This window comes from Nuphar pumila, chromosome 13 (genome assembly GCF_984573655.1).
Source record: "Nuphar pumila chromosome 13, dmNupPumi1.hap1.1, whole genome shotgun sequence".
NCBI lineage: Eukaryota > Viridiplantae > Streptophyta > Magnoliopsida > Nymphaeales > Nymphaeaceae > Nuphar > Nuphar pumila.
In genome coordinates, this window is record NC_143261.1 from 99,462,379 (window position 1) to 99,489,230 (window position 26,852).

Genomic DNA, 26,852 nt, shown 5'->3' on the forward strand with positions numbered 1-26,852 from the left:
ATGAAATTCCTTGAACACACCAAGGACTTGTTCCTTCCTCTTCAAAGAGTAGACCCAAACTTTCCTGGAGAAATCATCGATAAACGAGACAAAATAAAGTGCACCACCATGTGAACTTACTTTCATAGGACCACAAACATCTGTATGAACCAGCTCAAGTGCTTCTGACTTTCTGGAAGGTGGTTGACTCTTGAAAGAAACTCGTGTTTGCTTCCCTGCAAAACAATGACTGCATTTATCAAGTTTATCCTTCTTCACATCTGACAGAAGATTCTTCTTGATCAAGAATTGCAGTCCCTTGTCACTCATGTGACCTAACCTTCTATGCCATAACTCAATGGATTTCTCATCCTGAGTCACATGCACCATGTCCCTGGAGATCGATGCCTGCATAACATAAAGATTATTGCTATATTTCTTGCCTCGAGCAACAACCAAAGAACCTCTGGTAAGCTTCCACTGGCCATCACCAAAAGTGTTGTGATACCCTTCTTCATCAAGCTTTCCTGCAGAGATAAGATTCAAGTGCATGTCAGGTGCATGCCTCACATCTGTCAACTTCAATAGGGCTCCATTTGCATTCTTGAGAATGACATCACCTCTGCCTACAACATGAGACAAAGAACCATTACCCATTCTCAAAGTACCAAAATCACCAGAAACATATAACGAGAAAAAATCTCTATGGGAAGTAACATGAAGAGCTGATCCACTATCAACAAGCCAACATGTGTCATCACTGGCGACATTTACCATGTCAGCATCACAAACAAAGAACATGTCATGTTGTGTAGCAGCTGTGACACTATCATCTCTGTCATTTTTCTTCTCTTGTTTCTCCCCATTTCTATTCTCTTTCTTCAACTGAAAGCAATATTTCTTTATATGTCCTTTCTTCCCACAGTGGTGGCATTCCAGATTCTTGTATCTCGATCTTGACTTACTTCTGCTTTTATCTCTGCCCCTGTCACTCTTAAAATTACTCCTCCCCCTGTTCCCTGTGAATAGAACCTCAGTCTGAGAAGAGCTAACCTGGGATTTTCTTCTCATCTCCTCATTGAGAATACTAGACTTAACAGTCTCCAAAGAAACAACCCCATTTGCTGCAGAGTTAGTAAGAGAAACTCTAAAAATTTCCCATGAGTCAGGCAAAGTAGCAAGCAACAATAAGCCCAGAATTTCATCTTCAAATTTAACGCCCATACTAGATAACTGACTAGTAATTCCCTGAAAATCATTTAGAAAATCTGACACTGAACTACCCTCCCTGAATCTCAAATTCATCAATCTTTTCAGAAGAAATAATTTGTTACTTCCTGTCTTGGAGGCATAAAGATTTTCTAATTTCAGCCACAAACTACGTGCATGATTTTCATCTTGGATGTGGTTATAGACATTTTCATCTACAAACTGTCGAATGAAGCCACATACTTGTTCATGTTCAAATTCCCAATCCTCAACAGATTTAGATTCGGGCTTTTCTGTGGAAAAAACTGGGAGGTGCATAGCCTTCACATATAAGAGATCTTTCATCTTATTTTTCCATAAATTGTAATTAGTCCCATTTAGGCTAATCATGCGGCTGGTACCAAAATCCAATTTCTTATCCATGAACCTGGCTCTGATACCACTTGTTACGCAGCAATAAAACAAATGCCCAATTTGCACAAAGCAATAAAGCGGAAACAAGAAACACAAATAATCCACAAGACAAGATTTACGTGGTTCGATCAAGATGATCTACATCCACGGGGCAGCCAGATAAATCCACTATAATCGGTGAAATAACAAAGATGTTTAAATGAGATGCTACACAAAGCCAACTCTCTAACAAAATATCTCAATATCACCATAAACAATATGAGATAAACATAAAAGAGATATCACCGAGTGAATATGGGAAGATGCTCCTTGCTTCCTCAACACACATAACTCGTGCACACGGCAAGCTGTTGTCCCCTGCCCTCTGCTGCGTGCCTGCAACTCTTTCTCTACAAGGCAGACCTCAGACGACTTCGTCTTCACTGCCGCAGATGCCACAAGATGATCTTCACCTCGTGCAGAAAACCGTCGGTTCACGCAGAGCGTCTTCAAGCACCAGGTCGACCCCGAAGAAGGTGTTCGCTCGCGGGTTATCCTCTGCCTGACGCTGATGAACCACCGCCTCACCACGATGCTTCTTTTCACACCTCCAAAAAGCATGCACAAAAACATTAAAGACTTAGGGCATGATCGAGGCCCTCATTGCGCAAGGCGACCCAAGTTGATTTGGATCGGGTCCCCGCTTGAGGCTGGACCCGACCCAACACCTCCATCCCGGCACGGAGCTGGATTTTAACCTCCACCCCCGCCTTCATCCCCGTTTCATGTCCTCCATCCCCGGTTCAAACGGGGATGAGGCGGGGCGGGGCCCCGTTTCGGCGTAGTCTATTGCCATCCTTTAGAAGGATTGGGGATGGGCAGGGTGGGGCTAGGCGGGGATCATGGTGGGGACGGGGCGAGGCGGGGAAAAGTGTAAGTCCATCCCCGAACGGGGATGGATTTTAACCTTCGTCCCTGCCTCCATCCCCGTTTCATATCCTTCATCCCCGGTCCAAACGGGGTGAGGCGGGGCGGGGCCCCTCTTTCCCCCGGTCCACTGCCATCCCTACCTACCAGTTCATTGAATTAAAAGAGGCATACAAAATCATCCATTCATTAGTAGGTGCCAATTAGGGGTGGTCCTTCCAAGAATGGTTAATACCACCCCTAGCTAATCGAGTAAGATCTCTAAAATCACGTTTTCAGTTAAGTTGGTGATTGTTAAAATTCTTTTCCCAAGCCCCTTATTCCCTGTCTTGCAAGTTAGCTCTCATTTTTGCCTTAGCCTATATATATATAGCCAAGCATCCTTGGTCTAGGTTCTCCCTTTAAGGATAAACAATACAACTAAAAATTAAAAAGTACAGGTTAACTAAGAAAAGAGAGAAAGTTGGAAGTGGAAAAATCCTAGTTTTGCCATGAGCTACAGTTAGAGCGTACCAGTTTTGCTCTAATTCCATATAAAATTTTCACTTCCAACTTTCTCTCTTTTCTTCCTTAATCTAACTTTTTAATTTTCAGTTGTATTGTTTACTGAAACAATTAACCTAGACCAAGGATGATGCTTCTCTCACTCTATATGTATAATGGCCATACCGTACAACAAAAATGATACATTTTTTCAAATGTCTTAAAGTTTTTGAATCCGCCCATTGTTTAAAACCACAAATGAAAAACTTTCTAGGATTTACCCTTCACACAAGCTAACGCCAAAAAGTTCACGCGATATATCTTTCCTTTCGTGGGCTAAGGCAAAACTTCGTATATTCACACATATATAAATGAAAGTAGGGATGGCAGTGGGGCGGGGTCGGGCGGGGGACAAGGTCTCCACCCCCGCTCCGCCTCAAGATTTTATCCTCCACCCTCGCCCCGCCTCCCTGGCGCGGATGGATTTTATCCTCCACCCCCGCCTTCATCCCCGTTTCATGTCCTCCATCCCCGGTTCAAACAGGGATGGGGCGGGGAAAAGTGGTCGGGGCGGGGATCGGGGCGGGGCGGGGAAAAGTGCACGTCCATCCCCGCCTCCACCCCCGGACAGGGATGAATTTTAACCTTCGTCCCCGCCTCCATACCCTTCATCCCCGATCCAAGCGGAGCGGGGCCCAGCTCCCCCCCCCCCTCCCCCGTCCACTGCCATCCCTAAATGAAAGAGAGAAAGGGATACATTGAACAAATATCATATGCTCCCCTTCCTTGTCCCCCCGGCTGCAGAAGCCCTATGTCTTCGAAGTCAGCTTCCAACCCCACCCTGCCCCCACACCTCCTCTGCCACTCTTTTCTTTCTTAATCTAACTTTTTAATTTTCAGTTATATTGTTTTACCCTAGAACGGATAATGTAGACCAAGGATGCTTCTCTCTCTCTCTCTCTCTCTCTATATATATATATATATATATATATATATATAATGACTACACTTTGGTGCATTTTTTCAAAATGTCTTAAAATTTTTAAAATTTGCCCATTGTTCAAAACCCCAAATAAAAACTTTTTACGACCTTTTTACACTTTGCACAAGTGAACGTCATAAAATTCATGCCATATATACTTTTGTCAGCTAAGGCAAAACTTCACTTAAATGTATATTCACACACACATATATATATATATATATATATATATATATATATATATATATATATATATATATATATATATATATATATATATATAAGAGAGAGAAAGGGATACATTGAAGAATTATATGTTCGATATGCTCATCCAGCATATAATTTTGTGTATTGATGTAACTTTTTAATAAAAATATTTTTAATAAAAATGTCTGCGTAAATCATGCAGCAAATCATAAAAATTGACTCACATGATGAAGTTCTAGTTAAACTCAGAAAACAAGTTTAATTATTTTTTACCCCCACACAAAACAAATTTAGTTGCCTTTCAATAAAATAAAAGAATCATTAACTAGTTAACTAATTACAAAGGGCTTAAAAAAGAATGAACTCATGAATCGTACTTTTACCATGAGACAAAAATTTTGGATTTTGTCAACAGTTGAATTTTTAGTAGCCAAAAAAAACCTTTACACAAGCTGCGATCTAAACGTGGATCTTCACTAAAATGAACGCTGTAGATCGTATACATGAAGTCCGATTTGATTAAAACAACATGCTACAATCAAATCCCAGGGAGGGGTGCGCAGATATCACCACCGACTTGGATATTTGGCCCTCAACCACGGAAACTAAAGCCTTTAGCCGGCCCTTGGATAACAAAACAAGCCCACTATTCTATTCTTTCCATTCTTCCTTCTTGGCTGCCAATGAATCTTGGCAGCCCAAGGAAGCCATCCCTTTCAGAAATGATGGCACTTAATCTCCACCCTCTCTTATGTCCACCCTCTTACCTTTCTTCTTCTTTGAGGGTGGGTGCTGCGAGAATCGCAAAATCTGTGGTGCTAATGGTGAATAAACCCAGCAACGACGAGTGCTTGCTACCGAATGCCTGGAGGAGGAAGCATTCGTCTTCGTGGGTAGGTGGGTTTAGTTTGGGCATCGATCTCGGTGCGTCCAGAACCGGCGTTTCTATAAGCAACGGCTTCTCCCCTCGCCCTCTCACCGTAATTCTCTCTTCTTATATTTGGGTCCATTTGGGGTTGTGGGTCGTTTCGGAAAGTGGGAGATTTTGCTCTTTTTTCTTAATGGTGTATTGTGGTTGGATGGATTTGGTTTTTCTTAGGTTTTGGAGTTGAAGGGTCAGAAGCTTGAGCTACGCCTAATCGAAATCGCTGAGCAAGAGGTAATCAACCGCCTTCTGCTTTATCTTATCTGTTTCCTTTTTCTCTTTTGACAGATATTTGGAAGCCAATCTAGAAGAACCCAAATTTTGGATGTGGGTTTTTTTTGCCTTTTCTTTTTCTCTCTTTGGCTTCTGATTGATTATATGAGAACAATTTAATCGTGTTCTCTTTGTGTTGTTCATAATGAGATCGTCTCTCTCTCTCTCTCTCTTGCGTTTGGTTTCTGTAGTTTTGTCAATAGTAATGATAATTAGCCAAATGATAATTTAACGATTGTAATGATAGCTCCTTCACATGGTTGGGGCTTTAGGCATTTTAGACCTTTGTCTTTCTTGAAAGTGGTTCCTGGATATCCGTTTTATTGTTGGTCTCCTTAAAAACTTTGCAAGTATTGGTGTTAAATCCGTGTTAAATGAGATATACTTACGTATTGATTATTTCTTTGTTTGGTTTTTATTTTTCCTTTTCGATTGTTACCAAAGGAAGCAGACGAGTTTTTAATTGGGCTCCCTAAATCCTGCGATGGAAAAGAGACACCACAATCCAATAAGGTCCGTAGCATAGCCGGACGATTTGCTGCTCGTGCAGCAGAGAGGTGAAGTGCTCAATTCTGCTGCCTGTATGAATTTACACTTTGTTGATTTAGGCTCTTAATGTTTGTCGTACAAAAAGCAAGTCATCATCAAAGAAAAAGAATGCCAATTTCTGGAAATGGCTCAAGAGAATTAGCTGGAGTTCGTGATTATCTGGAAATTTTGCATTTTTCTTTTGAAAAGCTGTTGCAAATCCAAGGGGAAGATACAGACTCGTGCACTACAGATGCTCATTTACTTTTACCTCTGCAAGTGGATGGGAGAGATTTATTTTGGGGAATATCACCTATTGGAAAGGTGATTCTAAGTTGGCAAGTAGATCGTGGAGATCTCCTATGCACTTGTTCTGTAACGAGACAATTTTGCAGTAGGTCTACATAGCATGTGCTATGGTCATCAGTGCACACTGGATCCACTTTTTAGGTAGGAAAGTGATAACATGTGGGTGCCTTGCAGTTTGAGGGGTTATGAAAGGCATCAACAGCCCGCGGTTCATTTTGAGAGCCTTCTTTTGGATTTATTTTAATCTAGTCTCAGTAATCATTTTGGAACTTTGGATTTCTTTGATGCATGTATCACCTTATCATCATCTCCCTTTAGCCACCAACTTCGTCTAATAAAGTGATTTTTTTTCCTTTTCAAAAAATATTTCAGGCTAAACTTACAATTGAAAAACTGCATGCCATGCTGGAGTCTCTAACTAATAATTTATGCAATATTTTGGGATTTTTGCTTCTTTTTTGAGATCCGCTTGTTTCATTCCATTTTATTGCGTAAGGCTAGGTGGTCATGTCCTCAACCCAGAGTTTTACCTTGCATGGAGGCAGGCCCGTTAAGTGACCTGGTTCTCAGTGGGGGTTTTCCTTTGTCATAAAAAAAAGACACGAAAAACTGCATGACCTGCTGGACTCTCTGACTAATAATTTATGAAATATTTTGAGACTATTGCTTCTCTTTCGAGATTCATGTCTTCCATTCCATTTCTTGACATATGTTGACTTCGTTGTTATTGGAGGCTTACATCTCCTTTTCACAACCTGCTTCATTAGATTAATCGATTTTCTGGTTTCCTTTTCAAAAAATATTGGAGTAAAAATACATATAAAAAGCTGCGTGAGATGCTTTACTTTCTGAGAATTGTGAAATATTTAAAAATTATCGCTTCTTTTCTGAAATTTGTGTCTGCCATTTTATTCTTGACATATGTTGCACTAATTGGAATCTTATAGTATGCCTCTTAGATTTGTAGCCATAGATCATTGTCAATCTTCGATCCCTGCAAGTGTAGTCCTTTTTTCCTAGATATCTGATTTTCAATGTGTTGATGTTCTTCTTTGTGCTACATAGGGGTTGGAGAGTATATTTGCAAAATGAATATGGGACATCAGCTGAGGCCGTTGACTTCATGATCGATATGTATGAGTGAACCTTTACTAATTCATTGCTTATTTTACTTAGTATTCTCAACATCTTTATTGTTATTAACTATTGTCAATATGTTATAGTTTCTTGTTTGGTCTTAGTGGAGATAAAAGACAATGAATCATACATGCATGTTTGATCAAAACCGGAATTTTCTCTTGCAAAGCATTTTTTTTCTCTCACCTTGCAAATCTTGCAAGGTCGAGGATGACAAAGTCTTGGAAAGATCCCCCCCCCACCCCGCCCCGCCCCCTGACTGGCAACCTCCAAGGTAAGGAGGTCTTTCATTTTGTAAATAATCATGTTGATTTTCTAATAAACCGGTAGTGGTCTGCCAAACCCCAGCATACCCATAAAAAACAACAGAATTTTCTCTTTTTATTTGACCTCCTTTTATATGTTAACATAATATAATTTATATTCTTTTTTGAAGGAAATATAATTTATATTTTGTGTTGTGTTTTGATAAGACGTACAGAATTTTCTTTTTCTAAATGAGGAGCTATTGCATAAAAGGATTTCTTTATGTTTATGGAAAATTCACTGCATCTTCCAACAAACCCTGAGAGACGAGCTTCCAGATAGAGTGAACTAGTTCATCTTGCTGCAATTTCACTTTTTTGACCCAAATAAAATACCCAAAAATAGAGATGAACTAACTGGATGAATATAAAATTCAAATCTATCCCAAAAGAACACGTTCACAACCCACAGTAGTAGTTAGATAGGCGGAGGTTCAAATCTTGTGGGCGTCATATCCTCTTGTGGAAGCTGAAGCCCAGTGTAGGCCCTGGAGGGTGCGGGTCCTGGCTTTGGAGCTTTACGCCATTGGGACGGCGACCTTGTCTTCGGTCCTGGATGTGGTTTCTCTGAGTTATAAATGAAAAAAAAAACTATTCTTTTCCAAAAATTCCACTTTATAGATAAAAAATACCTGATTGCAAAAACTACCCCTGTTGTTGATTGCAAAAACTTGACCCATTCCTATCCAGAACTCTATGTAAGATGTGTTAAAATTTGTTTCATGATATGAATAATGATGTTTTCAGGGGAGTCAAGAAGGTTGCTCGCCAAAGAAGAGTTGATGCTTATGCAGCCATGGTAAATGCTACGACCAACCATCATTTTTTATTTCTTTCCCCTTCTACAAAGTTCTACTGCTGAAGTTTCTTCTGCATTTGTTGATTCAGATGGTACTGCAAAGATATTTTGAATCATGTGGTCAGGAAGCTGAATTGGTTCTCCCTAAAGACCGGGCTCTTCAAGAAAAGATTCAAAAAGGTCCTCTACGTGACCCGGATTTTTTCCCTGAAGATACAACAATGGAGCTGTGTGCCGAACCTCCATTCTTTCCAGGAGTGATAAGGAATAGGTAAAGATGTGACATGCATTCTAGTACTCCGGTAATGAACATCCAAAGTTGATGTAACATGCGGATGCCATTCTTTTCTTCTAAATGCTCCGTGATGTCTTGCTACATCTGGAAATAGAATACCCATGTGTTCCGTTGTTTTCTTGTCAATGCTTTCTGATTAGTTTGATTATGAAATAAAAACAAATCTGGCATATCACTACTGGAAACAAGAGGACCAACATGACCTCTATGTGATTTAACACCTGAAGGTTTTGGCAGATGAAAGTCTTGAAACTGGATTTTAGCCGACCGAGAAGGGCCATCAAGTTTGTAACCAATGATTGAAATCTCTCCTTTATGCCTACCCTGACGTGTGCCATGAAATGCAGAGGATGATGCACGTCTAACAAAAGGGTTACCTTGGACCTCTTGGTTCTTGTGCATTGACTCTCGAACAAAGTTAATTCTATGCCCTAAATAAGGAATACATGACTTACTCATTCCAAACTCTCTGCCAAGGGCTGACATGCAACCACTGCCATGGAGCACCAACTAGAAAGACACATTTGTAAAATTCTCCAATAAATATATTTAGCAGTTAGATCACCATGTCACCAAAATAGAATTCAAATACATACCAACACACCCTCCTTTTTCTTCACAAAATGGATAACTTAAACCATCAAAATTGCAAATACATCTTTAAATTGTCCTTCCCTGCCCCCTCGATTTCCCAAAAATGGTGGCGTGCTGATTACATGTGTTTGTGTATACACGCACTGTGCATGCACTAGCACATTGAAACACTGCATGCATCCTTTACGCTATGCATCCCATGTGCAGGAAACTAGTGTAACCACAATGGTGGAACGTATGAACAAGCCTCAATAGAGTTTAGTGAACTCAGGTTGTGGTGATTCCCCTAATCTGGGTAAGAACGCCTCACGTTCAAGAGAGATATGCACACAAGCCATCACCTTCACCAACGAGCTCCATACAAGAGGTGAGCAACAGAAGGCATACGCAAAAACAGCCAGTGCCCTCACCACGCCATCACTATACCAAGGGAAGGCCATGACTGCAAGGGAACCAGTGATGCCGAGCCATGGTGTAAGCACATTAAGTGCAGGCAGCAAGAATGCATTGATAACCACGGACAGGAGTGCAGATGAACCCAGCAAGTAAAGGCTCCAGCCTAGCACTGGGTGCACTGTTCGTGGGATGAGAAAGAAAGGGACGATGTAGCCCACAAGAATCGACCACATGGCTGTCACCTTGAGCACAGACTGGATGCAAGAAACACTCTTCTCAGGGCGCCGGTAGCACAACTTGGAGAAGTTGGGGCGGGCAAGCCGCGTCAGAGCCATGATAGCCAGGTACATTACAGATTGGATCAGGACAACTGGGATCTCTGCACCATACCTGATGAGGCAGGAAAGTACAGGACCACATAAGATAAACACTCTTTACACATCAATATATTCTCTTCATTGCAATGGAATTCCTGTTCTTTTCTTTTTAAGCCAAAAACAAAGGGAAACTGTATAGAAAAATGCAACACATGCATCTGCATAACACCTAACAAGGCCTAATTCAGAAACACAGCAACCTAGTACGCTACAGGCTATTAGCAAGTCAGATTGCAACGAAGTACATGATTCACTCTGAATTCATATAAAGAATGTCAATCTACTTGCAACACTTTCTCAAACTCCGCCATCTTGTTTGGTGGGAAATCAATGCGAAAATCATTGTCAAGCAACTATTCACTTTGTCGTCTTGCATAATAAATTTTGTTACCATGGAAAGATGCTATCGATTTCCAAGGACAATTCTCCCAAAATACCTCTCAAAAGCTGGTGTAAACTTCTGTAACTTCTAGACATGAGCACAAGAAAAAGAATGAATTGAAGGCATACATATATACTTGGCTATGAAAGTTCTATCTTAGTAAATAATGTCAGTGGTGCTTGAATTTAGTTTGATTTTATCACAGTGAGTTCACAATAACATGAAAAATATCTCTTTTTTCATTTAGTTTGATTTTATCACATTGATTAATCCACATATCTAACAGTGTCCAAACTTCAAATTTTAAGAATTCGAATGGCCTACTATCAGAAAAATATTTCTTTGAATAACAGGTAAGCACACAGCACGAATTTTCTAGACTGTCCAAATTCATCAAGCATATCCAATTGTTGTCCTTTGATCATCTTAAAAATGTCAAAATTATTCCATTATCTATTTTCTAATGTAGCGATCTCATGCATTTTAAGGGATGATAGAAAATTTTCAGTTTGCAAAGACATGTTCCATGAATAGATGGAGGATATACATGATTGTCCAAAAGCAAGGGAAGATGTACCAAGTTGGACACCACACTAGAAGAAGGTCCACCCAATTTACTCCTGTAACTTGATCTTATTATGCTGGCAGCTTCATAATTATAGAACAATAAGCTGCATCAGCCTGACATTTTTTGAAAGAGTTACAAATTTTTTTGAAAGAGACATCAGCATGAGATATCACCTATTTCCACAGTACGTAACTTTTCAGTTATTACAATTAACTGCTTGGCCTTCCTCAATCTGCCTTAAGCCCAGCATAGATGATGAAACTACTTTTTTGACCTTCACTGATGAAGTAGCCCGTAAGCCCATACCATATTATTTTGCTAACATGTGGGTTTTATTTCTAGTACTAGTGACTAACAACTGATATCAAGAACTTTGTTTATAGAACCCCTGGCATTACCCATGAAATGTGCTCAAATTGGTGGTTCTTGTAATCGGATGCCAATGAAGCAATACAAGAGGGCAATAAGCCAATAACACACGCCGCTAAGAGCAATACAAATGCACCAAAGCAAAGAGAGTATGAGAGTGAGAGAGCACCAACATAAAAAAAAAATAGAAATTTTATTAATAATAATGCTCACTAAAAGCACACTCAAAGATGGGTTTGAAACCCATTTAAAAAAATACAAGAGAGGCCATACTAGCTGTTGGAACTTATAAGTGTCTAATGACTAGTCCAAGTAGGTTGGACACTCATAACGGTTAGTTCAACAGCCATATTACAAATAAAAAATAAAAAGTACATAAATCAAATATACATATTATGCATTTTATATATACTAAATATACATACATATAGTATATATACATGTATATATATATGTATATATATACAACTATATTTAACACTCCCCCTCAAACTTACGGTGAGATCACCAAAAGTTTACTAAGGAAAAAAAATGCACCAAAGGTAAGGATTTGGTGAAAAAATCTGATTTGGTTTTCCGACAATACATAAGGTAACTCAATAGTTCAAGTGTTCTTCCTAAAAGTAGTGTCAATCTATCTCAATATGCTTGGTTCGTTCGTAAAAGGTACGATTGTTGCTGATATATACGACACTCTTATTATAACAACACAACTTTGATAGTTCTGAAACATAAACTCCCATATCTCTAAGAAAAGTCGGCAGCCAAACGACCTCCGTTGTAGCTGTAGCCATAGTCCTGTACTCAACTTTTGTAAAGGAAAACGACACCTTCTGTTATTTTTTACATCATCAATATATAAGGGAATAAAAAACCAATAGTTGAGTGTCGGTTCTTGAGATTTCTCTTCCAGACTTCCTCTCCTCAAAGGCTCAAACCTTAGTAGGCCACCTCCATCCGCTACCTGCGACTGCCGACAGCCAGGTCTCTCTCTCTCTCTCTCTCTCTCTCTCTCTCTCTCTCTCTCTCTCTCTCTCTCTGCGAGGCAAGCTCAACCCCGCTTCTCTGCCTCGCTTGCTGAAGTGAGGCCCATCTTTTAAAAATTGAAAATCTTAGGTATGTTTCTTTATTTCTTTATAGTTTATAGTTTATTTGTTATTCTACTATATTATGCATTAACCATTAATTGCATTTTATGATTTTCAATTTTTAATGCATATTGCATAATGCTCTTAGAAATTATTAGAACTTACAAAGACTTCCTGGTTTACTTGTTCATTTTTTACTTGTTTTATAGTTAGACTTATGTGCAGCTTAATTATTCATTTCATTATTGCTCTTATCAATGTGCAGCTATGAAGCTTATTATTTTACTTTTTATGCAGATATTTTGTAGTTTTTGTTCTTTGATGCTTTGTTTTAGTGAATTTGTTGCTTGAAGTTTGATTATTTGCATTTGCATGATAGAAAACAGTGTTATATTCAATATTTAAAGTATTATGTAAAAAAACACTTAAAAATTTTAGGCCCTAACCCATCTGAGTTATCGAGACTCACTGACCCACGAGTCAAGGGTCACGTGATCAAAGTCCGAGTTGCAGGTTTGCCATGTGAACTGACATTGGGTATGAACTGCATGCACAATGTTTGGTCGAGTAATGAATATGTAGGTTAAGGAGATCATCTAGGCAGGCTCCATCTTCAGCTCTCATCTTGGCATTAACTACTTCTAGTGTGTCTGCATTTTTATCTGTAATTCTCGAACAAGCAACAATATTAACTATAAACTTCATTTGATATAGAATATGCCCTCTTGGCGAGTAGGCTACTTCAATGCCTAAAAAATATCTCAACTAACTGAGGTCAGACATATCAAAAGTTTCTTTAAGCATAGATTTAATTTGTTTAATGTCTTTCTTATCACTTTCAGTGATGACATATTATCTACGTATAAGAATAATATAGCAAAATTGGAACCTATAGATCTCACAAAAAGAACAGTATCAGCATGATTTAAAGTCAAAATCCAACATAGTCTCAGTGAACCTATCATACCATGCCTTTAGGGTTTGTTTAAGACCATACAAGGCCTTACGAAGACGAAAAATCATACCATTCCTGATATTACGACCGGGAAGAGGACCCATATATACTTCATTCAAAACTCCATTTAAGAAATCATGTTTAACATTTAATTGGTAAATGGGTTAGTTTCTAATGGAGGCTACCACAACGAGAGTCTTAACACTAGTCATAAGGGGGCAAAAGTTTCTTTAGAATGTATATTGTATTCTTGAGAATAACCTTTGGCAACTAACCTAGTTTTATATCTTTTTAATGATTTGTCACTTTTGGTCTTAATTTTGAATACCTATCTTCATCCTATAGTCTTCTTTCCTCAGGTAAATATTGAATTTTCCAGGTTTTAAATTTATGGAGAGTTTAACTCTAAGTTCATCAACCCATTTTTTTATGTCTTTGGTCTCCCTATAGGTTGAGGGTTCATGATATGAGTGAATAGATATGATGCACGCTCTATAATTAGGTGAAAAAGACTCATAGGAAACAAACCTATTTGAGGGTCTAGAAATACACTCACATCTCCAAAGACTAAGTTATTCTATCTCATGGGATTAACTACATTTATCAAGAGCACATGGATAATTCCCACTATCACGTCGAGCGTAACATTGAAGTTCATGGGTAGGTTTCAATATCATTAGTTGGTTCACGAATAGGTTCAACATTAACATCAATATCATTGGAAACATTATTATCATTCACTAGAATCATAATCAATGATTTTCTCATCATTATTTTTGGGCAATAAATCAAACAAGGCATATTCAAGATCTTCCTTAAATTCTTTAACATCAAATATTTTTTCATTATCAAGAAATGTAACATTTTTAGAAACATAGAACTTGTCATTTTTCAAATCATAACATCTATAGCTTTTTTGGTTATCGGCATATCCAACAAATGCACATTCTATAGCTTTGAGAGAAAGTTTATCATGTTTCCCAATAAGCACAAAACATTTGTATCAGAACACCCTCAATCATTTTAAATCTGGGCTAATTTTAAAAAGTTTTTTTAAAGGAGAATTGTTTTTTAAAGTTGATGAAGGCATTCTATTTATCAAATATGTCGCGGTGAGAGCGACTTTGGCCCAAAAAATTTTAGGAACTTCTTTTGAAATAAACAAAGTTCTAGTAGTTTCAATAATATATCATAGTTTTTTTTTCGCAATTCCATTTTGTTGAGGTATTCTAGGGCAAAATTTTTTATGTAAAATCCCATGGGTCTTTAAATATTTTTGAAATTCATTAGATAGAAATTCTCCTAAATCAGAGCGAAAACTTTTGATGTTGGTTTTGAATTTATTTTTAACTAAATTATGGAATTCTTTAAAACATGCTAAAACATCGAATTTGAATCTAAGAAAATAAATCCAAGTATATCTACTATAATCATTTATAAAAGTAACATAATAAAAAAAACCCTCCTTTTGACATAATGAGAGTTTGTATCCCCATACATCTACATCTGAGTGCACCAATTCAAAAGATTCTTTTGACACAAAAGTTCTAGTTCCAAAAGGAAGCATCTTTACTTTTTCAAATATACAATCATTACAAACAAAGTTTCTTTTCCTTACAATATTTTTTTTAAAAAGGAAAATGGACAATTTGGATATGCTTGGGTGTCCTAATCTTCTGTGCCAAAGAACTAAATTTATTTACTGAGTATAGTTACAAAAATATTCTTTTGATAGACAAAGAAAGTCCATCTAGTAAAGATCTCTTCTATGGCCTTGCCCAATCAGCTTCCCTAACTGGAGATCCTGTACCCAACAAGCCTTAGATGAAAAGGGGAGCTCACACCCATAATCTAATATTTGAGAAACCAACAAAATATTTAAATTTAGTTTTTGAATTACTCTAACATTTGGAACGAAAAAGGTTTTCGAATCTTTTATAAAGTCTTTTAAATTTTCAACACTTTTAACATTTAAAGAAGTTTGAAGTGGCTCTGCCAATTGAGTGATTCATAAGTCCTTGAGGTCGCTCCCTCTTTTGCTTGTCTCCTCTTAGGCCACATTTCGTTTGAACTTGGGACATTCTGGTTTTATGTACTCCAATTCGTTGCAATGGTGGCAAATGATATTTTTTCCTCTATTATATCATTTCTCGAAATGAGGTCTATATGTGTGTTGTTGGGTCTTGAAACGACAAAAACCTCATCACTTGTTTTGCTCATGTCAAGTCTTGTTTCTTCTTGGCACACTTCGGCAAGTGCCTCATTAATAAGAGGCACAATGGTTCTATGAAGAAGAGAATACCTAACTTATTTGAACTTCGGTCTAAGCCCCCAAAAAAAGGATAAATCTTCTTTTCAATTTGCTTATTTCAATTGTTAGGCCTTCCCATTTAGGCTCGAGCATAGCCAATTCATCCCATAGAGAGGACAAGAGACCATAGTAGTCTCTCACATTTCTATCCCCTTGCTTCGTAGTGCGAACTTTGTCTTTAAAATAGTATTGTCAAGTCATATCCTTTTGAATGAACATGCTCTTAAAAAAGACTCATGCATAACAAGCTTTCTTGAATTTGATGATGTTTGTAGCAAATTAATTATGGTTCCATAGTGGTTTCACTAACGTCCCCCCACAAATTTTTTCCTTTGATGTGGTTCTCCATGTCGGTTGTGCACATTAGATAGTTGGATTCATTGAGTTTGAAGGAAATCAGTGAGGTGGACTGTTTTTCGACCATGATACAACTATACAATGGGCTTGAAAGTTGAAACCCATTTAAATACATACAAGAGAGGCCATACTCGCTGTTAGAAGGGTCTAACGGCTAGTTCAACAGCCATATTACAAATAAAAAATAAGAAAACAAAAAGTACATAAATCAAATATACATATTATACATTATATATATACTACTAAATATACATATGTATATATACATATATAACTATGTATATATACAACTATATTTAACAGTTCCAACATGATTCATTTGAAAGTGTAGACTACTGAGAAAATATGCCCGCTTACCCTAGTGTTCGGCGGCGCTGCTCATGCCAAGACAGGCCCAATGGTAAAACAGGCCAAGACCACCAATACCATGGCTTCAACCAAGGAGCGCTTGGAAATGTGATCACGCTGTTGGGGCCGCATGGTATGCTCCATCGCAATTTCAGATCTGCATCCAAGGCAACCAAGTCTGTTTCATTTTTCTCTTCGTTCAAATATGAGGATTCTGTTTTTTTCTTTTCCCTCTTATCATCAAGAAAATTCTGTTTTCAGAGAAATCAAGCAAAGCACCTATCTGACCATGCACATGCTAGCTACATAGTCAAATTATCATTGGTCCAAAACATCGTGAATAAAGCAATAGCCTTTGGGAAGGTCATACAAAAAAACATGTATAAAGTCACCAGCATGAGAACTATTTTCCAACTACAGGTTCAAAAGATAGAGATTAGAGATACATGGTACAAGAGGCAAACAAGTTGTTTTGTCTCAAGATAGGTTTGGAGAACCCAAATTCCTGCAGTTCCGGGCATTTGTGAGGAGTCAAGAATAAACCCTTCATCCTTCACATAAACAAATTAAAATTTGAGATTCAAGATTAATTTAATGTCATTTTGAAGAAAAGAGGACAAAAAGAATAAACCTTTCATCTTTCACATAAACAAATTAAAATTTGAGTTTCAAGACTAACTGAATGTCATTTTGAAGGAAAGAGGACCAGAAGAAAATAGGAGTGACCATCAAGAAATTATAAGTGGTAATATATCTCTAGTTAGATGTCAGAATTTTTTGATGGAAATGAAAAAGTTGTTAAAATTCGTTGTATACGAATACCCTGTCAAGGGTATTTTGGTCTTTTTATAAACTTGTACTTAGCACAGTCCACTAGGGAGTAAAATGTATTTTTAGTTTTTTATTTTTTACTTTTTTGTTTTGTCATATTATGACTGTTGGGAGACAGTCCAACTAGTCATTGGACTGCCTCACTCTTCCCTTGTATATTATTGCTCTCTGGAGCATTTGTGTGGAATATATAAAGATCCTTTTATTCCTATAGGCTTTTGTGCCTTTTTGTTAATTTTATAGTCATTTTGCTTATATCATTTATGAGATTGTATTCGGTACATTAGAGACCATTGTTCTTGTGATTGTATAAGCCTCTTATTGGCACTATATTAGTGCATTTTTTGTTCATTTCATGGTATCAGAGCTTGGCTCTTGAAGAAGGTGAATCACGTGACTATTCCACACGAAGAAGTGCTCTTCAATCCTTGGTCCTCTTCTAACTCCTATAATCAAAAAATCCTTTTAATCACTATGGGAGAAATAGAATCCGCCTATGTCATTGCCTACAAGCTCAATGGAAATAATTACTTGATGTGGGCGACAACAATGGAGAATCACATCAAAGGCAAGAAATTGTGGGGCTTTATTAGTGGTTCCACTAATGAACCATAACTCAAATTGACTAGAAGAGAAGAAGATCAAGTCAAGGTCTTGTCCGAAAAGGAAAAGGAAAAAGCTTTGCAAGAATATCAAAACAAGATGGAAGATTGGGAGGCAAGCGATGCACAAATACTCTCATGGTTTATGAATACCATGGAGTTTAAAATTGACACCAACATCATCAAGTTAAAGAAGGCATGTGATGCATGGAGCTTTCTAAAGAGTACCTTTATTTAAAAAGATATGGCTAGAGTATATTATCTTCAAGACAAGGTACGTAATTCAAAACAAGAAGATAAAAGTGTAAGAGACTTTTACGATATTTTATTTTTTATTTGGGATGAATTAACCATGTTGGAACCAAAATGGGAAGGTTCAACCATTAAAATGAGATCCTAAATTGAAGAGAAAATCTTTTCTCTTTCCTCTATGGCCTTCGGCCGAAATTTGAGCAAGTTAGGTCTTCCTTACTTCATAACACCATAACTCCTTCTATAAGTGAGGCTCTTGTTCAAATTTGCGAAGAGGAAACAAGACTTGCAATGCACAAGTCTCATGATGAGGTTCTTGCTACGGCAAGACCCATTTTTTTGTGAAAACATATAAACCACCTCACTTTGAAAAGAAATTCAATGAGGAAGGACATAATGGAGGATACAAAGGTAAAATTATTTGCCATCATTGTAAGGAACCGAGGCATATAAGACCAAAATGTCCCAAATTTAAAAAAGTGACTGCCTTAAGTGAAGAACCTAAAGAATCAAGAAAATGGAGCAACTTCAATTAATTGAACATTGCCCAAATAGCAGAGGCTGCCTCACAAATTCTTGAAGCCACTTCTTCTACATTCGGTGTCGCCATCTCCTCTTCTCCTCCTCCGGGCAAATCTTCTTGGATTTTCTCTTGTTCGGCTGCACTAAATCATATTTTTCACATGTGTCAACTGCTGATGGTATCTCTTTAAAAGTCAAAAGTATAGGAAATCTCGACAATAGCTCAAACAATTTTTTTGTTCCAAAAGTAAGAGTTATTCCCAAATTGAATTTAAACCTTTTTTCAGTTTCTCAAATTTCTGACTACGGATGTAAAGTATTCTTCTCATCTAAGGCTTACTGGGTGCAGAATTTCCGATCAGGGAAGCTGATTGGGCAAGGCCATAGAAGAGGAGACCTTTACTACATGAATTTCCTATGTTTAACAAAAAACTCAGTTTGTAATCATGTCAAAGACATTAACTTAGATCTTTGGCATAAAAGATTAAGACACCTTAGTATATTCAAATTATCTCATTTTTCATTTTTGAAATTTTTTTGCAAAGATAAAAAATTTGTATATAAAGATTGTATACTTGAAAAAATGCAAATGATACCTTTTGGACCTAGAATCTTAGTGTCACCTGAAAATTTTGAATTAGTGCATTCGGATGTATGGGTCCCGCTCCCGTTATGTCAAAAGGTAGTTATTTATATTATGTTACATTTATACATGATTTTAGTATACATACTTGGATTTACTTCCTAAAACTCAAATCCGAAGTTTTTTCATGTTTTAAAATTTTTCACAATCTTGTTAAAAATCAATTTAAAATAAATTTTAAAGTTTTTCGCTCCGACTTTGGGGGAGAGTTTTTTTTAAATGAATTTCAACTATATTTAAAAAATTATAGAATTTTTCATCAAAAATCGTACCCTAGGACTTCTAAAAAAATAGCATTTCTAAAATAAAACATCGTCACATTATTGAAACTACTAGAACTTTACTTAATTCAAAAGAAATTCCAAAACAATTTTGGGTCGAAGTCGCTCTAACCGTAGTATATCTAATAAATAGAATGCCTTCTCAAATATTGAAAAACAAATCTCCTATTGAAAAACTCTTTAAAAATCCTCTTTATTTGAAAAGGCTAAGGGTATTTGGTTGTAAATACTTTGTGCTTTTTTAAAAATATAACACTCTCTCTTAAAGCTATAAAATGTGTCTTTTTTTTATATGTCGAAAATAAAAAATGATATAGATGTTATGATCAAACAAATGATAAGCTTTATGTCTCTAGAAATGTTACCTTTTTGGAAAATGATAATGGATTTGATTTTGAAAAACCTAAGGAAGAATCTGAGTATGCCTTCTTATTTGATTTACCACCCAAATCAAATAATGAAATTGTAGATCATGATGTTGAAACTATTAATGATTCAAGTGAAGAAGGAGAACCATCTCATAATCTACTTCAATACTCTAGATGAGATAACGAAGAGCATCCATGTGCTCTTGAAAGATATAATCAACTAACAAATGTTGAAGAAACTAGTGTTAGAAGATCAGAACGAACACATTGGTCTCAAAATAGGTTTGTTTTATACGAATCCTTTTCTCCAAACTATAGAGCTTGTCTTCTAGCCATTCATTCATATCATGAACCATCTAACTACAACGAAGCTAAAAATATAATTGAAGCCATGAAAATAGAATTAGATGCGTTACACAAGGCTCATACTTGGACAATTCAACCCCTTCCCATAGGAAAGAAGACAAAAGGGTGTAGATGGGTTTTTAAAGTCAAAACAAAAAGTGACGAGTTCCTGGAATGATATAAAGCAAAGCTATTCTCAGGAATATGGAGTAGATTACGAGAAAACCTTTGCCCCAATAGTTCGTATGACTATAGTTAGGACTCTAGTTGCAGTAGCATCTATCAAAAAATGACCTATATATCAGTTAGACGTTAACAATATATTCTTAAATGAAGAAATATACATGGATCCTCCCCCTGATTTGACCGTTGAAAATGACATGGTTCTCCTTCTTCAAAAGGCACTGTATGGGCTTAAACAAGCTCTTAAAATATGGTATGACCGTTTTAGTGGAATTGTGTTAAAACTTAGATTTAAATCTTGTTACACTAACATTGCACTTTTTGTTAGATCTACAGGTACCTCATTTATCATTCTCCTTTTATACGTTAATGATATGATCATCACTGAGAATGATCAAAAGGAAATTGAACATATTAAAATTCTGCTTAAAAAATCTTTTGATATGACTGACTTTGGTTTTTTGAGATATTTTCTAGGGATCGAAGTAGCCTATTCGCCAAGAGGGTACATATTATCTCAAATCAAGTTTGCAGCTAATATTGTTGCGCGTTCGGGAATCAGTGACACAAAATATGTTGATACTCCTGAAGTGATAAATGCAAAAATGAGAGTTGAAGACTGAGTGTTATCAGATGATCCAACTCCTTATAGACAACTTATTGGATCATTGATGTATTTATCCATTACAAGGTCAGATATTGCGCATGTCGTACACACTGCAAGTCAATTTCAACATGTGCCTCTGACGGTTCACATGAGTGTAATATTATGAATAGTTCGATACATCAAGAAAACCATATCTAAAGGGTTATTCTTATCTTCTTCATCATTTTTAAATCTTATTGCTTATACTGATTATGACGGGGGAAGAGATCCCAATAATTGTCACTCAACTACAGGTTTTTGTGTAGGTGATTCCCTCATCTCTTGGCGATGCAAAAAACAACAGAAAGTGTCTTTATCTTACACAGAAGCTGAGTACAGGGTTATGGCTACAACAACCACCGAGGTCGTGTGGATGAGAGCGTTGCTTTCTGATATGGGTGTTAATGCCTCGTAACCTTCAAAAGTGTACTGCGATAACAAAAGTGCCATATATATAGCCAACAATCATATATTTCATGAGCGATCGAAACATATTGAGATGGATTGTCACTATATTCGCAAAGAATATTTGAAGGAAACTATTACTTTGCCATATGTTCAGTTTGAGTTTCAACTTGCGGATTTCTTTACCAAAGCTCTTCCTCTATCCAAATTTTTGTATCTTCTTAGCAAACTTTCGGTGATTTCACCGTAAGTTTGAAGGGGAATGTTAAAATTAGTTGTATACGAATACCCTATCAAGGGTATTTTAGTCTTTTTATAAATATGTACTTAGCATAGTCCACTAGGGACTAAAATATATTTTTAGTTTTTTAGTTTTGACTTTTTTGTTTTGTCATATTATGACTGTTGGGAGTCCGTCCAACTAGTTGTTGGACTAGTGAGGCTCTATAATAAATAGAGCCTCACTCTTCCCTTGTATATTATTGCTCTGTAGCATTTGTGTGGAATATATAAAGATCCTTTTATTCCTATAGGCTTTTGTGCCTTTTTGTTATTTTTATAGTCATTTTGGTATTCGGTCCATTAGAGACCATTGTTCTTGCGATTGTATAAGCTTCTTATTGGCACTATATTAGTTCATTTTTGGTTCATTTCAAAAGTTAATTAAAAGGGAAAAAACATAGCAAGTAAAAATAAAAATAAAAATAAAAATAAAAATTAAACGAAAAAAGATGGCAGATTGTCTGTGGTTTCCTACAAAATAGTACCAAAACTGCAAGATTTCTCCATTATATGGCAAGATTGCTGAAATATGATATCAACCATTGATACAGGACAGTGGACCAACGTTGGTCAAAGTCATTGATTAATAGATGAAGCAAAATATACTTACAGTAATAGGATGCATCCATCTGGTAGCCCAAAGGAAGGCGATAATAGCCATCTAACTGCGAGCCATTGGCAGGTGGATGGAACATTGGTCGGTCAAGCATGTCAGAAAAGTATCCTACAAGGAAACCTTGGTCTGCCCCATCCATGTTCTCACGCCCAATTTCCAACTCGTGAAGCATGCTCTTGAAGACCTCCATAGATGGCTTAAGTTTAAGAAAACCAAAATCAATAGAAGAAAGAATATAAATTCTCTAGTGCACAAAGTTTCATGGAACCAAGGTCATCACATGCTATGTAGAAGTATCTAATCAAACTTGAATTTCAGAAGTTTCAATGACCAGATTATGATAAAGAAGCCTCTTATATTTCTAAAAACAACCAGAAAAGCCATGCATCATAAAAAGTAGTTTGATCCTTTCACAATCTCTACTTGAAGAAGGTTCTTTGCCCAAGGCTTGTGATTGCACCAAAACCATATGAGGTTCCTAAATGTTTTCCAACGCAAACATAGATAAATAGCTTATTTTTGCATATTTGCAGGCTCTTCTCCTTTTTCCAAATAACAAAAAGGGGGCATAGGAATTCAAAGCACAAAGCATCTTCAAAAGGCCATTGACTTTGGAGCAGACCAAGTGACATTTGTTCACGTGAAAAAATTGTTTCTCTATATTTTAATAGGATACCTGCAAAACAAAAAGGCCAGTGTGGAATATGCATGGGTTGATGAAGACTGCACAAAACTGGCCACACTGAAAAAGTTCATCAGTCCTCTGAAGAAAGATATTGTCTGAATCCAACATGACAACTCTGTCATAGTCAATAAAGCTCCAAGCATACAGCTTGTTCAACGTAAGCTTGAATCTGTTGTTGAAGTTGGCCTGGTTCTTATATGGATTGTCCACATTTTTTACTGAAACTACCTTAACACCGTCTTCAAGTCTCCTGTCAATATTATTAAGCTTGTATGAGATCATATTATAGAGAAAGATAACAGAACAATATATACAAGAAGACAATGACAATTCAACATCCAAATAATATTAGGAAATGAGCGTTATAAAGGAAATATTCATATCAGTAATTTCCTATACCGATTTAGATCAAAACAGATAAATTCTCAGAAATGCATCAATTTATTAAGAAATTACATCTTCATAACATGGATAACAAATTTGCTCCCAATTTTCTAAGAAAATGGTTGTATACATTCCAACAAGTACTGTCATCTTCTAATAAATGTCATAAAACACTTCAAACAGAAAATATCAAAATATATTCCCATCCAGCCACCCCACATACACTTCGCAACAATGTCAACCAATATGAATATTTAAGAATCATCTAGATGTTCAATAGTTTATTGTATATTGCTTCTATATGTTGATATAATTATTATAGAATATGATTTTACAAAAGCTGGATGATACCAAGAAAAAGTTGGCTAGCATCTTTGAAATGAAGAATCTAGGAAATCTGAAGTATTTTCTTTGTTTGAAAGTTGCACACTGAAAGTGGACTTTACTTATCTCAACATAAGTATGCAATTGATCTAGTTGTAAAGGCGAGCTAACAAATGATTCTAAAAAAGTTGGTTCTTCTATGAAAGAAAATGTAAAATTACGGGTTTCGAATGTAGTAGATCCAATTGTGTACAGGCAGCTAATTGCGAGCCTGGTATACTTAGCCATACCTAGTCCATATATCAATATGCAATTCATGTAATTAGTCAGTTTATGAGCTCTCCTAAATCAGTTTGTCTTGTCATATTTCAAATCATTAGAAATGTGAGAGACACTATGCATTATGGGATGTTCTTATTCTCCTCATTCTCTTCCACATATCTTAAGAGGCTTCACTCGAGACCATCTCCTTGGTACAGGATTTTGTGTTTTTCTTCGAAGCTCTGCAATTTCATGAAAAAGTAAGAAATAGCAAAGAGTTGCATTATCCACAACTGAAGCATAATACAACTATGACTTAGTTACAACTGAGATCATTTGAATAATATGATTGTTGGGATAATTAGGGGTTCCCGTTTGTGGTCAGAACTCCTTGTATTGTGACAATGTGTGTCATTCACATAGTAAGGAATCTAGAATTTCATGAAAGGAATAAGCATATGGAGATAAACTGTCACTTTACTAGGAGAGCTTATGAAGAGTCATTTCTCTTGAGCATGTGGATTTGAATGATACTAAGAGTTTAGCTCAATTGTTTTTAAACTTGGGAAGATTCCTCTTGCATCATCTCAAGTTTGAGGGAGAGTATTAGGATTGATGTATCATGCTATGTGCTACCTCTTTATTATGTATATGTGCATAGCATTCTTTTTAGGAGTATTTTTGTACTTTTCATAGCTAGTGTAGAGACAGCACTTTTTGTCTTCTAGTGTAATAGAGGGGTGTCTTCCGTATGACACCTCGTGAGCTTGTTTGCAGATAACTGTCGACAGAAATCTTACTACCAGCTCCTTTACAGCAGAGACCCTTTAACATGTAATAAAAAAATATGAACTATTAGCATGTTTTCAAAGTAGGAAGCCGTGAGAATGGTCATGATTTTTTGTTATAAACTTATAATGGAACGGTGATACATTTTGCAACAGCTGATGGTGCAAAACTGTGACTAAGATCATGGACCACTGCAGTTACTATCAGTTTCTGGTTTAGATTTTTATGTTCTCCTTTTACCTTAATAAAAGCATTAGCTGTGTGAGGTAGTATCATGAGTGGATAATGAAAATATACTTTTGCAAAGGAACACAACATACGCAGTATGGCACTATGGCAAACTCATTCAATTTCTTCGCCTTTTTCTGTTTTCCAATGCAGACAAACAAAAAATAGCTTGAGACAGGAAGAACCGTAGATATTTTATTTAACCAACTAAAAATTGTCTCTTTTTTTTTTTTGCTTTTCACTGCCATTAATCTAACATGTCGATTGAAACGTTTCATTCTCATGGCAATAGTTTTTACCCATATAACTAAGGATGTGATTTGCAACACCATGTATCCAAACACGAACTAGTGTTACGAATTTGAGCTACATAAAACAACGACAACGATGATGATGATAGAGTATCATAGTAGTGCCAATGAATTAATGATGTTGGTGACCATGGTGATACGATGGTTTCCGTACTGAAACTCGATATAGAAGCAGCTAAATTTCAGCAAGAAACCTGAAAAAGAGAAGCATGAAAGCGACAAATTCTCTTACAGAGCGTCGGTCCACCGCATCGGCACGTCAGTGGAGGCAATGACTATCAGATCGGCCGCGACCTGAAGCCTTGACAGAGACCTCATCATCACCCTGGTCGCCACGTAGAACTCGTAGTCCCTCGGCGTCCCCATGTACATCATCGCCGCATACGCATTTCTGTAGCCCTCCTTCTCCTCTGCCACCACCAACCCCGCCCCGGCGAGGGCCGCCAGGACAGCGGCCACTGCAACTACGCACCGACGTAATCCCCACCGCCAACCCACCTCCATCCCGCCGGAAAAAAAGAAAATAAAAATCCGAAAGGAACCCTACCTCCTACTCATTCAGATCGTCTACCAAACTAACGCGAATCCGAAGAATCTCCACCACACCAAACCCTAGCTAACGGAAACTCCCTCACCGTCGTCGCGGGAAAGCCAACTCTCCGGCGCATTTCACCTCCTTCAACCTACAGAGGAACCTTCATCCCCTTCCCAACCCCGAAAAAAACTTACGTGGCCGGAAGCGCAGGCGGATTCAGTATTCCGGCGGCTTGGAATCACCGGATCTGCATACTGAATCTCGGACAAGCCTGTGCCTGGGAATCCCCAGGGGTATTGCCGGAAACTACGAAGAGACAATGCGTTTCCCGGCAAGCGTCTCGGTGCCGGAAAAGCCGCGATCCCGGCGCTTTCGGCTTGCCAAACGGGCCCCGGAATTCTGTCCGATCGCCCAGAAACGGATCAGGGGGGACCGGTTGCCCTAAATATGTGGCTTGCCTCGTGGACTTACTGAAGTACCCTCAGGTAGGCGTTAAAATAACGTTGGTGTTCTCGCTTTAACTGTTCGGATTCGGATCGGATGAGACCAATACCATATTCGACTAATCGGATGTTAACCAAACGGATTCGGATGGTGAAAATCCCATACCAGATCCGCTTGTTTACGTGTAAACATATTTGGATATCTATCAAATTCGATAGAAAAAATTCAAAACCATATCATCATCCCATTATAATGGGATATGGTTTTGGCTTCCCAAATGCAACTAAATGGAATTAAATTCGGTTGGATATTGAATAAAATTCATTGGCATCCTTATCTCTTGTGTGGATAATGGGCCTTCATCCCAACGTTCAAGACGTGGACCCTTAGATATGTCCTCATAAGCTCCTTTGTCTTAA

The 26,852-nt window shown here is 37.3% G+C and overlaps 3 protein-coding genes and 1 long non-coding RNA gene across 4 annotated transcripts; 2 read left to right on the plus strand and 2 right to left on the minus strand.

Annotated features, from left to right (window-relative positions):
• Positions 1-4,721: 4,721 nt before the first annotated feature.
• LOC149819426 (Polynucleotidyl transferase, ribonuclease H-like superfamily protein) lies at positions 4,722-8,877 on the plus strand. Its single transcript, XM_089985851.1, has 6 exons — positions 4,722-5,160; positions 5,280-5,339; positions 5,823-5,935; positions 7,281-7,349; positions 8,405-8,456; positions 8,546-8,877. Exons 1-6 carry the CDS (start codon positions 4,864-4,866, stop codon positions 8,729-8,731), a joined length of 777 nt encoding a protein of 258 aa, XP_089841977.1. The 5' UTR covers positions 4,722-4,863; the 3' UTR covers positions 8,732-8,877.
• A 397-nt stretch (positions 8,878-9,274) lies between these two features.
• Positions 9,275-10,429, minus strand: PGSIP8 (Nucleotide-diphospho-sugar transferases superfamily protein). Its single transcript, XM_089986407.1, has 3 exons — positions 10,403-10,429; positions 10,293-10,297; positions 9,275-10,173 (listed from the first exon to the last, which is right to left on the minus strand). The coding sequence occupies exons 1-3, from the start codon at positions 10,427-10,429 to the stop codon at positions 9,594-9,596; spliced, it is 612 nt and encodes a 203-aa protein (XP_089842533.1). The 3' UTR covers positions 9,275-9,593.
• Positions 10,430-16,310: 5,881 nt separating this feature from the next.
• LOC149819428 (putative glucuronosyltransferase PGSIP8) lies at positions 16,311-26,505 on the minus strand. The gene is made up of 4 exons (XM_089985850.1): positions 25,687-26,505; positions 23,149-23,407; positions 22,467-22,668; positions 16,311-16,653 (listed from the first exon to the last, which is right to left on the minus strand). Exons 1-4 carry the CDS (start codon positions 25,956-25,958, stop codon positions 16,502-16,504), a joined length of 885 nt encoding a protein of 294 aa, XP_089841976.1. The 5' UTR covers positions 25,959-26,505; the 3' UTR covers positions 16,311-16,501.
• Positions 16,522-21,722, plus strand: LOC149819429 (uncharacterized). The gene is made up of 2 exons (XR_016427418.1): positions 16,522-18,203; positions 21,436-21,722. It is a non-coding gene; the product is annotated as an uncharacterized LOC149819429 (long non-coding RNA).
• Positions 26,506-26,852: the final 347 nt, after the last annotated feature.

What these genes read in the sequence shown, in the direction of transcription:
- PGSIP8 (XM_089986407.1), bottom strand. Translation starts at nt 10,429, where the DNA reads ATGGCGGAGTTTGAGAAAGTGTTGCAA.
- LOC149819428 (XM_089985850.1), bottom strand. Translation starts at nt 25,958, where the DNA reads ATGGAGGTGGGTTGGCGGTGGGGATTACGTCGGTGCGTAGTTGCAGTG. An exon ending in ATGCGGTGGACCGACGCTCT is followed by an intron (nt 23,408 to 25,686) that starts GTAAGAGAATTT and finishes TAATATTGACAG; the next exon opens with GAGACTTGAAGACGGTGTTA. An exon ending in CTGGCCTTTTTGTTTTGCAG is followed by an intron (nt 22,669 to 23,148) that starts GTATCCTATTAA and finishes CTTAAACTTAAG; the next exon opens with CCATCTATGGAGGTCTTCAA.
- LOC149819426 (XM_089985851.1), top strand. Translation starts at nt 4,864, where the DNA reads ATGAATCTTGGCAGCCCAAGGAAGCCATCCCTTTCAGAAATGATGGCA. An exon ending in TCGAAATCGCTGAGCAAGAG is followed by an intron (nt 5,340 to 5,822) that starts GTAATCAACCGC and finishes TTGTTACCAAAG; the next exon opens with GAAGCAGACGAGTTTTTAAT. An exon ending in TTGATGCTTATGCAGCCATG is followed by an intron (nt 8,457 to 8,545) that starts GTAAATGCTACG and finishes TTGTTGATTCAG; the next exon opens with ATGGTACTGCAAAGATATTT.